The sequence below is a fragment of the Salvelinus alpinus genome, chromosome 3 (genome assembly GCF_045679555.1).
Source record: "Salvelinus alpinus chromosome 3, SLU_Salpinus.1, whole genome shotgun sequence".
NCBI classification, from domain to species: domain Eukaryota; kingdom Metazoa; phylum Chordata; class Actinopteri; order Salmoniformes; family Salmonidae; genus Salvelinus; species Salvelinus alpinus.
The window spans coordinates 30,716,709-30,731,181 of record NC_092088.1 but is presented as its reverse complement, the minus strand read 5'-3'; the positions used below and the strand labels follow the sequence as shown (position 1 = coordinate 30,731,181).

At 42.3% G+C, this 14,473-nt stretch overlaps 1 protein-coding gene across 20 annotated transcripts in view; it reads right to left on the bottom strand.

Annotated features, from left to right (window-relative positions):
- The window catches only part of cmn (calymmin), a 71,819-nt gene that overhangs the window by 23,589 nt on the left and 33,757 nt on the right, over positions 1 to 14,473 (bottom strand). For 18 of the 20 annotated variants that reach the window (XM_071390998.1, XM_071390997.1, XM_071391012.1 and 15 more), the window contains 7 exons: positions 14,343 to 14,393; positions 14,173 to 14,241; positions 12,597 to 12,665; positions 12,218 to 12,283; positions 2,198 to 2,257; positions 2,027 to 2,098; positions 1,655 to 1,702 (listed from right to left, as the gene is read on the bottom strand). In XM_071390998.1, the coding sequence (XP_071247099.1) occupies positions 1,655 to 1,702; positions 2,027 to 2,098; positions 2,198 to 2,257; positions 12,218 to 12,283; positions 12,597 to 12,665; positions 14,173 to 14,241; positions 14,343 to 14,393 (435 nt within the window). The remainder of the gene's footprint in view (positions 1 to 1,654; positions 1,703 to 2,026; positions 2,099 to 2,197; positions 2,258 to 12,217; positions 12,284 to 12,596; positions 12,666 to 14,172; positions 14,242 to 14,342; positions 14,394 to 14,473) is intronic. The other 2 variants (XM_071391001.1, XM_071391004.1) reach the window with 2 other exon arrangements.

Genomic DNA, 14,473 nt, shown 5'->3' with positions numbered 1-14,473 from the left:
TTATGGCCTTCCTGTGACATCGGGTGGTGTAGGTGTCCTGGAGGGCAGGTAGTTTGCCCCCGGTGATGCGTTCTGCAGACCTCACTACCCTCTGGAGAGCCTTACGGTTGTGGGCGGAGCAGTTGCCGTACCAGGCGGTGATACAGCCCGACAGGATGCTCTCGATTGTGCATCTGTAGAAGTTTGTGAGTGCTTTTGGTGACAAGCCGAATTTCTTCAGCCTCCTGAGGTTGAAGAGGCGCTGCTGCACCTTCTTCACAACGCTGTCTGTGTGGGTGGACCAATTCAGTTTGTCCGTGATGTGTACACCGAGGAACTTAAAACTTTCCACCTTCTCCACTACTGACCCGTCGATGTGGATAGGGGGGTGCTCCCTCTGCTGTTTCCTGAAGTCCACAATCATCTCCTTTGTTTTGTTGACGTTGAGTGTGAGGTTATTTTCCTGACACCACACTCCGAGGGCCCTCACCTCCTCCCTGTAGGCCGTCTCGTCGTTGTTGGTAATCAAGCCTACCACTGTAGTGTCATCCGCAAACTTGATGATTGAGTTGGAGGCGTGCATGGCCACGCAGTCGTGGGTGAACAGGGAGTACAGGAGAGGGCTCAGAACGCACCCTTGTGGGGCCCCAGTGTTGAGGATCAGCGGGGTGGAGATGTTGTTACCTACCCTCACCACCTGGGGGCGGCCTGTCAGGAAGTCCAGGACCCAGTTGCACAGGGCGGGGTCGAGACCCAGGGTCTCGAGCTTGATGACGAGTTTGGAGGGTACTATGGTGTTAAATGCTGAGCTGTAATCGATGAACAGCATTCTCACATGGGTATTCCTCTTGTCCAGATGGGTTAGGGCAGTGTGCAGTGTGGTTGCGATTGCGTCGTCTGTGGACCTATTGGGTCGGTAAGCAAATTGGAGTGGGTCTAGGGTGTCCGGGTAGGGTGGAGGTGATATGGTCCTTGACTAGTCTCTCAAAGCACTTCATGATGACGGAAGTGAGTGCTACGGGGCGGTAGTCGTTTAGCTCAGTTACCTTAGCTTTCTTGGGAACAGGAACAATGGTGGCCCTCTTGAAGCATGTGGGAACAGCAGACTGGGATAAGGATTGATTGAATATGTCCGTAAACACACCAGCCAGCTGGTCTGCGCATGCTCTGAGGACGCGGCTGGGAACATCGATATATATCATAGTAAGCAACTAATTCTAAAACAGAGAAATATTGAAATGTCCTCAATTACAAATGACAGGCTCCTAACCTGGACTAGATTTTGAAAAAAACTCTAAACCCTCCCCTTGACTGAAATTAAAAAAGCATGACCCTCCCCTATTTCCCTTCAGGCACCAATTCTGTACATTTCGATCATCCATCCCTTAGCAAAATTGTTTTAGAAATTGCTCTTTGCTAAGAAGCTATTTTTGTTTCTTGTTGACCACTTTAATAGAAAACAATCACAGTAAGGTGCTTAATTGTTACACATAAATTATTTGATATTGAGATATAAACTGCTGCATTGGAACTTTAAGAAATTACCTTTAAAAAAATGTTTTTACTAGGGCTATACCATGCATGAAAACATCCATTATTATAATATTTCATCAGATATTGCATAGGTCTGTCTGGATTATAGAGGTCCTTTTCAGATAGAAATGAGGTAGCTCACCATATTTTCCAGGTGCAGGATCCCCTCCCATTCCAGTGCCTAGCCCGCCTGAAACAGAATTAAATAATTTGTTTAGGGTCCGGTTTCCTTAACACAGATTAAGCCTAGTCCTGGATTAAAAACCTTTAAGAAAAACTACCCCTACTGGTTTAACAGATTGATCCCCTGCCCCCTTACAGACAGAAGAGAACTGGACACCTCTTGGAGCCTGGTTCCTCTCTAGGTTTCTACCTAGGTTCCAGCCTTGTAAGGAGGCTGGAACCTCTGCATTGCTTGATCTTTGGGGTTTTAGGCTGGTTATCTTTAAAACAATTTGTAACAACTCCTGATGTAAAAAGGGCTTCATTAAATACATTTGATTGATAAATTTACCGTATTTTCCAGACGATTTGGATTCAGCACCCAATCCAAGAGTCTGAGATCCATAGGGTAGACCACCATTTCCTGTTTGTGTAAGCAGTGCAATGAATATATTAGAAAATAATAGTGATATAATTCAGATTTACAGATTCTCAGAGATATAGAGAAATGTATGGCACTCACCGTATTTACCAACTGACTTGCCAACATCAGGTCCAGGTGCTTTGGAGATTCCACCATTTCCTGAGCGCGATTGAGACAAAGTTCAGAGAGAACAAATTGCAAACCCATAGATTACAGACATACTGGCATATACAGTACATGCATAAATACATACAGTAGATAGAGAGAAAAACATACTGTACATACACTGAGTATACCAAAAATTAGGAACACTTTCCTAATATTAAGTTGCAGAACAGACTCAAGTTGATTGGGGCATGGACTCTACAAGGTGTTGAAAGCGTTCCACAGGGATGCTGGTCCATGTTGACTCCAATGCTTCCAACAGTTGTGTCAAGGTGGCTGGATGTCCTTTGGGTGGTAGACCATTCTTGATACACATGGGAAACTTGAGCGTGAAAAACCCAGCAGTGTTTTGACACAAACCAGTGCGCCTGGCACCTACTACCATACCCCGTTCAAAGGCACTTGAATATTTTGTCTTGCCCATTCACCCTCTGAACGGCACAAGTACACAATCCATGTCGCAATTGTCTCAAGTCTTAGAAATCCTTCTTTAACCTGTCTCCTCCCCTTCATCTACACTGACTGAAATGGATTTAACTAGTGACATAAATAAGGGATCATAGCTTTCACCTGGATTCACCTGGTCAATATATGTAATGGAAAGAGCAGGTGTTCTTAATGTTTTGTATATTCAGTGTATAGATGCAGAATATAGCATAGTCGCAGTGCATTTTCTTGTACGTGAAGAAAATATCTGTAAGAAACAGACAATAAAGGAAATATATAAGTCAGAATATTACATATACTTCAACCACTCCACAAATTTCATGTTAACAAACTATAGTTCTGGCAAGTCGGTTAGGACATCTACTTTGTGCAAAACACAAGTAATTTTTCCAACAATTGTTTACAGACAGATTATTTCACTGTATAACAATTCCAGTGGGTCAGAAGTTTACATAGACCAAGTTGACTGTGCCTTTAAACAGCTTGGAAAATTCCAGAAAATGATGTCATGGCTTTATAAGCTTCTGATAGGCTAATTGACATCATTTGAGTCAATTGGAGGTGTACCTGTGGATGTATTTCAAGGCCTACCTTCAAACTCAGTGCCTCTTTGCTTGACAGCATGGGAAAATCAAAAGAAAATCAGCCAAGACCTCAGAAAAAACAATTGTAGACCTCCACAAGTCTGGTTCATCCTTGGGAACAATTTCCAAACGACTGAAGGTACCACGTTCATCTGTATAAACAATAGTACGCAAGTATAAACACCATGGGACCATGGAGCCGCCATACCGCTCAGGAAGGAGACGTGTTCTGTCTCCTAGAGATGAACGTACTTTGTTGCGAAAAGTGCAAATCAATCCCAGAACAGCAAAAGACCTTGTGAAAATGCTGGAGGAAACGGGTACAAAAGTATCTATATCCACAGTAAAACGAGTCCTATATCGACATAACCTGAGAGGCCGCTCAGCAAGGAAGAAGCCACTGCTCCAAAACCGCCATAAAAAAGCCAGACCACGGTTTGCAACTGCACATGGGGACAAAGATCGTACTTTATGGAGAAATGTCCTCTGGTCTGATGAATCAAAAATAGAACTGTTTGGCCATGATGAACATCGTTATGTTTGGAGGAAAAAGGGGGAGGCTTGCAAGCCGAAGAACACCATCCCAACCGTGAAGCACGGGGGTGGCAGCATCATGTTGTGGGGGTGCTTTGCTGCAGGAGGGACTGGAGCACTTCACAAAATAGATGGCATCATGAGGCAGGAAAAAGATGTGGATATATTGAAGCAACATCTCAAGACATCAGTCAGGAAGTTAAAGCTTGGTCGCAAATGGGTCTTCCAAATGGACAATGACCCCAAGCATACTTCCAAAGTTGTGGCAAAATGGCTTAAGGACAACAAAGTCAAGGTATTGGAGTGGCCATCACAAAGCCCTGACCTCAATCCTATAGAAAATGTGTGGGCAAACTGAAAAAGCGTGTGCGAGCAAGGAGGCCTACAAACCTGACTCAGTTACACCAGCTCTGTCAGGAGGAATAGGCCAAAATTCACCCACCTTATTGTGGGAAGCTTGTGGAAGGCTACCCGAAATGTTTGACCCAAGATAAACAATTTCAAAGGCAATGCTACCAAATACTAATTGAGTGTATGTGAACTTCTGACCCACTGGGAATGTGATGAAATAAATAAAAGCTGAAATAAATCATTCTCTCTACTATTATTCTGACATTTCACATTCTTAAAATAAGTGGTGATTCTAACTGACCTAAGACAGGGAATTTTTACTAAGATTAAATGTAAGGAATTGTGAAAAAATGAGTTTAAATATATTTGGCTAAGGTGTATGTAAACTTCCGACTTCAACTGTACATACTGGCACATACACTAAATGCATACGTGCATGATTACATAAATAAATTGAGATAAATACATACGTACCAGTAATCAACAGACATGCATACAACACATTTATAAACACATGCATTTAGAATGTTAACATAAAAAGGTACACTGACATACAGGTAACTGCCAAAACGAAGGAAACACCAACACAAAGTGTCTTAATAGGGCGTTGGGCCACCACGAGCCAGAACAGCTTCAATGCGCCTTGGTATAGATTCTATTTTTCAAAAAATACAAAAAATATTTAACCTTATTTTAACAGTAAAGAACAAATTCTTATTTACAATGACGGCCTACCGGGGAACCGTGGGTTAACTGCATTGTTCGGGGTGCAGAATGACAGATTTTTGAAGGAATTCGACACCATTCTTCCAAGTGAAATTCCATAATTTGGTGTTTTGTTGATTGTGATGGAAAACGCTCTCAGGCGCCGCTCTAGAATCTCCCATAAGTGTTAAATGGGGTTGGGATCTGGTGACGGAGACGGCCATGGCATATGGTTTACATAATTTCCATGCTCATCAAAGTTTGGAACCACCAAGACTCTTCCTAGAGCTGGCCGCCCGGCCAAACTGAGCAATCGGGGAAAAGGGTCCTTCGTCAGGGAGGTGACCAAGAACCCGATGGTCACTGACAGAGCTTCTGAGTTCCTCTGTGGAGATGGTAGAACCTTCCAGAAGGACAACCATCTCTGCAGCACTCCACCAATCAGGCTTTTATGGTAGAGTGGCCATTTGGAAGCCACTCCTCAGTAAAAGCCACAGCAGCCCGCTTGGAGTTTGCCAAAAGGAACTTAAAGACTATCAGACCATGAGAAACATAATTCTCTGGTCTGATGAAACCAAGATTGAACTCTTTTGGCCTGAATGCCAAGAGTGGCGTCTGGAGGAAACCTGGCACTATCCCTAATGTGAAGCATGGTGGTGGCAGCATCATGCTGTGGGAATGTTTTTAAGCGGCAGGGGCTGGGAAACTAGTCAGGATTGAGGGAAAGATGAACAGAGCAAAATACAGACAGATCCTTGATGAAAACCTGCTCCAGTGCGCTCAGGACTTCAGACTGAGTTCGAAGGTTCACCTTCCAACAAGACAACAACCCTAAGCACATAGCCAAGACAACGCAGGAGTGGCTTCGGGACATGTCTCTGGATGTCCTTGAGAGGCCCAGCCAGAGCCGGACTTGAACCCGATCAAACATCTCTGGAGAGACCTGAAAATAGCTGTGCAGCGATGCTCCCCATCCAACCTGACAGAGCTTGAGAGAATCTGCAGAGAAGAATGTGAGAAACTCACCAAACACAGGTGTACCAAGATTGTAGTGTCATACCTAAAAAGACTCGAGGCTGTAATTGCTGCCAAAGGTGCTTCAACAAAGTATTGAGTAAAGGGTCTGAAAACGTATGTAAATGTGATATTTCCGTTTTTAATACATTTGCAAAAATTTCTAAAAACCTGTTTTTGCATCATCGTTATGCGGTAATGTGTGTAGATTGAGGAAGAAAAAAATAAAATGTTTTTAATGTTAGAATAAGGCTGTAATGTAATAAAATGTGGAAAATATCAAGGGGTCTGAATACTTTCTGAATGCACTCTGTGTGTGTATGTATGTATGTATGTATACAGTACCAGTCAAAGGTTTTTCTTTATTTGTACTATTTTCTACATTGTAGAATAGTAGTGAAGACATCAAACTATGAAATAACACATACGGAATCATGTAGTAAGCAGGAAAGTGTTAAACAAATCAAATATATATTTTATATTTCAGATTCTTCAAAGTAGCCACCCCTTGCCTTGATAACAGCTTTGCACACTCTTGGCGTTCTCTCAACCAGCTTCATAAGGTAGTCACCTGGAATGCATTTCAATTAACAGGTGTGCCTTGTTAAAAATGTATTTGTGGAATTTCTTTCCTTTTTAATGCGTTTGAGTCAATTAGTTGTGTTGTGACAAGGTAGGGGTGGTATACAGAAGATAGACCAAGTCCATATTATGGAAAGAAAAGCTAAAATAAGCGACAGTCCATCATTACTTTAAGACATGAAGGTCAGTCAATACGGAACATTTCAAGAACTTTGAAAGTTTCTTCAAGTGCAGTCACAAAAACCATCAAGCGCTATGATGAAACTGGCTCTCATGAGGACCACCGCTACAGTTCATTAGAGTTACCAGCCTCAGAAATGGTAAATTAACTGCACCTCAGATTGCAGCCCAAATAAATGCTTCACAGAGTTCAAGTAACAGACATCTCAACATCAACTGTTCAGAGGAGACAGCGTGAATCAGGCCTTCATGGTCAAATTGCTGCAAAGAAACCACTACTAAACAACACCAATAATAAGAAGAGACTTGCTTGGACCAAGAAACACAAGCAATGGACATTAGACCGGTGGAAATCTGTCCTTTGGTCTGGTGAGTCCAAATTTGCAATTTTTGGTTCCAAACGCCATGTCTTTGTGAGACGCATAGTAGGTGAACGGATGATCTCTGCATGTGTGGTTCCCACCATTAAGCATGGAGGAGGTGGTGTGATGCTGCTTTTCTGGTGACACTGTGTGATTTATTTAGAATTCAAGGCACACAAACAGCATGGCTACCACAGCATTCTGCAACAATAACCCATCCCATCTGGTTTGCACTTAGTGGGACTATCATTTGTTTTTCCAACAGGACAATGGCCCAAAACACATCTCCAGGCTGTGTAAGGGCGATTTGACCAAGAAGGAGAGTGATAGAGTGCTGCATCAGATGACCTGGCCTCCACAATCACCCGACATCAACCCAATTGAGATGGTTTGGCATGAATTGGACCGCAGAGTGAAGGAAAAGTAGCCAACAAGTGCTCAGCATATGTGGGAACTCCTTTAAGACTGTTGGAAAAGCATTCCAGGTGACTACCTCATGAAGCTGGGGGATTGGAAATGATGCAGACGATTACATTGACGGAAGCTCCAATTTATCTTCAGTATTAAGGCTGATCTACCCACTAAAAAATACATTTTTAAAAATGCTTCAAACTTGAACCAGTGCCTGCAACCTGGTTCAGGCTATCAGTCAACCTACCAGGGTAGTTACAAACAGTACAGGAATGAAATCGTCAACATTTATTGATTACATCTTTACTAATGCTGCAGAAATGTGCTTTAAAGCAGTATCCAAATCCATAGGATGTAGTGATCACAATATAGTAGCCATATCTAGGAAAACCAATGTTTTTATTTTAATTATTTTTTTGTCTATCAACAATGACAAACCACCAGGGTCTGACAACTTGGATGGAAAATTACTGAGGATAATAGAGGATGACATTGCCACTCCTATTTGCCATATCTTCAATCTAAGCCTATTAGAAAGTGTGTGCTCTCAGGCCTGGAAAGTAATTCCACTAAGAATAGTAAAGCCTCCTTTACTGGCTCAAATAGCAGACCAATCAGCCTGTTACCAACCCTTAGTAAACTTTTGGAAAAAAATATGTTTGTCCAGATGCAATGCTATTTTACTGTAAACAAATTGATAGACTTTCAGCACACTTATGTAGGGAAGGCCATTCAACAAGCACGGCACTTACACAAATTACTGATGATTAGCTGAGAGAAATTGATGATAAAAAAGATTGTTGGAGCTGTTTTGTTAGTCTTCAGTGCGGCTTTTGACATTATCGATCATAGCTGCTAATGGAAAAACGCATGTGCTATGGCTTTACACCCCCTGCTATATTGTGGATAAAGAGTTACCTGTCTAACAGAACACAGATGGTTCTCTTTATTATACAACGGGTGGGTCTAATCCTGAATGCTGATTGGTTAAAACCCTCTGTGTTCCATATTTTTATGGATGTATACAAAGGAATGTCAACTGAAAAAGGGTCAATTCAAAAGGCACTCGCACACCTGAGCAATCTTTATTGCAGGTGCATAGTAACAGTTGAATAAGATGAGAAAAAATAAGAAACCCGCACACTGCTTTTGATAAACTTTACGTATCGGCTTCAGGGCCTTCGTCAGAGTGTTTGTGCTCACTATTTGAGAAAAATGTGTTAGCGCCCGTATGAAGACATAACTCCACCCACATCCGTTCCATGCATCGAATGGGGTTGGAGTCGAGGGAAAATAAGTGTTACCAAATATAACAATGTGCATTTCAGAAATATTCACAAAAGGTATTAAACACGTCTGTAAAACCACAATGAGGGCATCGACCCACCAAGCAGGTTTTCATAAATCATTGGGTACGGCGCAAGAAAAAAGTCAGCGTAATCTGAAATGGGGCATTAATTAATGTTCACATTTATAACATACATAGGCATTTCATCATTAAGACCATTAGGAAATAATGTCTGGAGGGTGAAAATCCAAAAACATTTTCTTTTGCTCAGAGTATTATTTATATCACCACCCATGTCTGATATCTTAACTTTCTCTATGTCACAAATTCTAGAGATAGAAATGTCTTTGGTCATTAAAATGTACTGTAACTGTCGTTTCTCCTGATTGAATTTATATTCACTAATTCTCAGCTTGAGAGAACGAGAGGTTTTACCTACATAACACAGCCCACATGGACATTTAATCATGTAGATGTAATGGGTGGTGGAGCACGTAATAATGTAATTTATTTGGAACCTTTTTCCTGTATGTAGGTGGCAGAAATATTCACACTTCATGATATTGTTGCACTGTGCGCAACCTCTGCATTTATAGCTACCATTCCGAAGAGGGTGTAAAAGTTTATTTTGTGGCTGGCAGTTGGCATGCACCAATTTATCGCGTAAATTGTGACCTGTCCTATATACAATAAGTGGTGGATTCTTAAAATCAGCAGGCAAAGTTGGGTCTGATAAAACATGCCAGTGTTTCTTGTCAGCATCTCCCACTTTGCGCAAATTCAACGTATATGTGGTGGTGAACATTACAGTGTTCTTTAGCTTTAGTGCGTCTTTTTTGTAGAATTTCATCTCGTGTTTTCCCCAATGCCAAATCAAGAGCTTCATCCACACTTGGGGAGAGTAGCCTCTTCTTAGAAACCTATTGCGCATCTACGCGGCTTTTTCTAGATTGTGCCATATATGCCACTCCACAGAGGACTATCTGAAAAACTGGCTTCTTGGAAGTCCTCTTATTAATTTCTCAGGGTGTAAGCTGTCCCCCTGTAATACACTATTTCTGTCTGTTTCTTTTCTATACAGAGTTGTAAACAAGGTTCCATTTGATTTCTCAATCCACATAGAGGTAATGAGTTCACATTCAATAGTGAATTTTAGATTGTGGTCAATGTCATTGAGTAATGCCATAAGGTATGACAACTCTTCTCCCATTCCTCCCCATATGGAAAAAAATGTTGTCAATATATCGATACCACTTCAGGACTTTATTAAAAAATAGATTTTCGTTTTCATTGTTAACAAAACGTTCTTCAAAAAGACCCACATAAAGGTTAGCATAGCTCGGAGCGAATGTGGAGCCCATCGATGTTCCATTCGTTTGGAGGTAGTATTCATCATCACACCTGAAATAGTTATACGTCAAAACATATTCAGCCAGCTCTAGAATAAAGTTTGTTGGTGGGTATTTGTTAGTATCCCGGTCTCTCAAATAGTGAGCACAAAAGCTCTGACGAAGTCCTTGAGGCCGATACGTAAAACGTATTAAAGAGCAGTGATACTATCAAGAGCAGTGTGTGGGTTTCTTCTTTTTTCTCAATTTAAATAAAGTAAAAACGAAACGAAGTGCAGCTAGTTTGTAGTCTTTCCAGCTTGAGTTTGAGGTGATTGTGCTAGCTATTTGTTGGCTAGCTCTTCTGAACAACAGTGTCCTGACGAGTGAGCACATTTTCTATGCCAGGCGAAAACGTGTCTCATTAGCTCATTGTTATGGACGTATCCAAATAAATGTCTCTAGAAAACAGCTTAAACAAATGCAAATGCAGCTACTTTGGTGTGATTCTGAATGCACTTTTTAACGTGACTGTAAGTTAGCCGTAGTTGGCTAGCTAGCAAGACAGGGATAAGAACGTTGCCAGCCAGTATGGCAATGAAACGTTTAGAACGAACGACTGGGTTGCGTCCATAGATACAGAACAAAACGACTGAATGACTGGGTCGCGTCTCTAGCAACCAAACCAATAGAACAAACGACCAGCCGGTTTGGGTAGCAACCCTAGACTTGTGTTGGGACTATATCTTGTGGAAGGATGAAATAGTATGAATAAATTAATCGAAATAATGTGTTGGTAACCGCTGTATAAAAGTGATAATACCCTCGAAGCCGGTGTTTGGAGGATATATTGGCATGGTTTGCTGCTAACAACACCCATGCCAATATCCTCCAAACACTGGCTTCTCGGGTATGATCACTTAAATGGAAGCCCCTCCAACATAATCCAGGTAGAATCAGGAATTCCCCGGGGCAGCTGTCTAGGCCCCTTATTTTTTTTCAATCGTTACTAATGACATGCCACTGGCTTTGAGTGAAGCCAGTGTGTATGTATGCAAATGACTCAACACTATACATGTCAGCGACTACAACGAGTGAAATCACTGCAACACTTAACAAAGAGCTGCAGTCAGTTTCAGAATGGGTGGCAAGGAATAAGTTAGTCCTAAATATTTAAAAAACTAAAAGCATTCTATTTGGGACAAATCATTCACTAAATCCTAAACCTCAACTAAATCTTGTAATAAATAAATGTGAAAATTGAGTGGACGTGACTAAACTACTTGGAGTAACCCTGGATTGTAAACTGTCATGGTCAAAACATGTTGATACAACAGTAGCTAAGATGGGGAGAAGTCAGTCCATAACAACACCATCAACAAGGCAGGTCCTACAGGCCTAGTTTTGTTGCACCTGGACTACTGTACAGTCGTGTGGTCAGGTGCCACAAAGAGGGACCTCAAAAAATTGCAATTGTCTCAGAACAGGGCAGCACGGCTGGCCCTTGGATGTACACAGAGAGCTAACAATAATATGCATGTCAATCTCTCCTGGCTCAAAGTGGAGGAGAGATTGACTTGATCACTACTTGTTTTTGTAAGAAGTGTTGACATGCTGAATGCACTGAGGTGTCTGTTTAAACTACTAGCACACAGCTCAGAAACCCATGCATACCCCACAAGACATGTGACCAGAGGTCTCTTCACAATCCCCAAGTTAAGAACAGACTATGGGAGGTGCCCAGTAGTACATATAGCCATGGACACATGGAACTCTATTCCACATCAGGTAAATTATGCAAGCAGTAGAATCAGATTTTTAAAAAACAGATAAAAATGCACCTTATGGAACAGTGGGTACTGTGAAGAGACACACACAGGCACACATAAGACACTCACTCATACACATGGATTTTGTATTGTAGATACCTGTATGTGATAGTAGAGTAGAGGCCTGAGTGAACACACTTAATGTGTTGTGAAAAGTGTTATGAAATGTAATATTTAAAATGGTATATAACTGCCTTAATGTTGATGGAGCCCAGGGAGAGTAGCTGCTGCCTTGGAAGCAGCTAATGGGGATCCTTAACAAATACAAATACTCAAGTGTTTACATTATTTTGGCTGTTACCCGTAGATGCAGCAGGCATACATATACCATACACATACCATACTTGCCTGCACCATCAGTCCCCAACCCGAGGGGTTGACCACCAAATGGCAACCCCCCAATGCCTGAGTCAGAGCAAGATAACGTATTAGGGCAAGAAGCAAGAGAGGGAGTGGGCATAAAAGCAAGGGATGGCTAGTAGACTGTTGTAAACTACTGTTCATTGTGAGTCACTCTGCTGTGATGTTAATGTGAAGCCAAAGACAAATTTCCACATTATGAGGACAATTTCGAATTTCTAAAGCTTGATGAAAAAAAGGTCCACAGAGCGAGGCAGCATCAGTTCTACACTTATCTTCCTGCTTCTCGTTATTTTCCTGCAAATATGTATCGTTGGAGAAATGCAACCCTGAGCCCCACCACAAGTAACTCACTCACCATATTTGGTCTGAGATGTTGCCTCTGGGCCCATTCCGAGGGGCTGACCACCGTATGGCCCACCCAATCCTGTGACCGACAGAGCAAAAGAGAAAACTCCATTTAAATTATACACAAACTCAGCAAAAAAAGAAACGTCCTCGCACTGTCAACTTTATTTTCAGCTTAACATTTTTAAGTTTAACATGTGTAAATATTTGTATGAACATAACAAGATTCAACAACTGAGACATAAACTGAACAAGTTCCACAGACATGTGTCTAACAGAAATGGAATAACGTGTCCCTGAACAAAGGGGGGGGGGGGGGGTTTAAAATCAAAAGTAACAGTCAGTATCTGGTGTGGCCACCAGCTGCATTAAGTACTTCAGTGCATCTCCTCATGGATTGCACCAGATTTGCCAGTTCTTGCTGTGAGATGTTACCCCACTCTTCCACCAAGGCACCTGCAAGTTCCCGGACATTTCTGGGCAGAATGGCCCTAGCTCTCACCCTCCGATCCAACAGGTCCCAGACGTGCTCAATGGGATTGAGATCCGGGCACTTCGCTGGCCATGGCAGAACACTGACATCCCTGTCTTGCAGGGAGTCACGCACAGAACAAGCAGTACGGCTGGTGACATTGTGATGCTGGAGGGTCATGTCAAGATGATCCTGCAGGAAGGGTACCACATAAGGGAGGAGGATGTCTTCCCTTTAACACACAGGGTTGAGATTGCCTGCAATGACAACAAGCTCAGTCCAGTGATGCTGTGGCACACCGCCCCAGACCATGACGGACCCTCCAACTCTATCCCGCTCAAGAGTACATGCCTCGTGTAACGCTCATTCCTTCGACGATAAACGCAAATCCTATCATCACCTCTGGTGAGACAAAATCGCGACTCGTCAGTGAAGAGCACTTTTTACCAGTCCTGTCTGGTCCAGTGACGGTGGGTTTGTGCCCATAGGCGACGTTGTTGCCGGTGATGTCTGGTGAGGGCAGTTGTTGTTGCCATCCTGTGCCTATCCAGCAGTTGTGATGTTCGGATATACCGATCCTGTGCAGGTGTTGTTACACGAGGTCTGCCACTGCGAGGACAATCAGCTGTCCGTCCTGTCTCCCTATAGCGCTGTCTTAGACATCTTACAGTACGGACATTGCAATTTATTGCCCTGGCCACATCTGCAGTCCTCATGCCTCCTTGCAGCATGCCTAAGGCACGTTCACACAGATGAGCAGGTACCTTGGGCATCTTTCTTTTGGTGTTTTTTAGAGTCAGTAGAAAAGCCTCTTTAGTGTCTTAAGTTTTCATAACTTCTTTAACCTTAATTGTCTACCGTCTATAAGCTATGTGTCTTAAAGACCATTCCACAGGAGCATGTTCATTAATTGTTTATGGTACATTGAACAAGCATGGGAAACAGTGTTTAAACCCTTTACAATGAAGATCTGTGAAGTTATTTTGGATTTGAACGAATTATCTTTGAAAGACAGGGTCCTGAAAAAGGGACGTTTCTTTTTTTGCTGAGTTTACATATTATTTAGAAAAGGTACATTTCCTGAAGAAAATGTGTTTGTGTAAAACCAACTCACCACCATATATTCCACCTGATTTCCCATCAGGACGTAGACCAGCGGGTTGAGGTTCAAACTGACTTGTTCCTGTCAAGGAGGGGAGACACATTTCAGCTACTGTGTATACGAGTGTACACTCACACTGTACATGAGATAAGCACTGTGTGTAGATATGGGTATAATCTTACCATCCAGTCCAGCAGGAATGATTGGTGCTCCGCCATAAGGTCCGGAACCACCTGTTAAAGAAAATTAGGGGAATGCAGGCAATTCTGATTTTGTTTTAAAATATTATTCTGATCCATTCAGTGTTGTCATG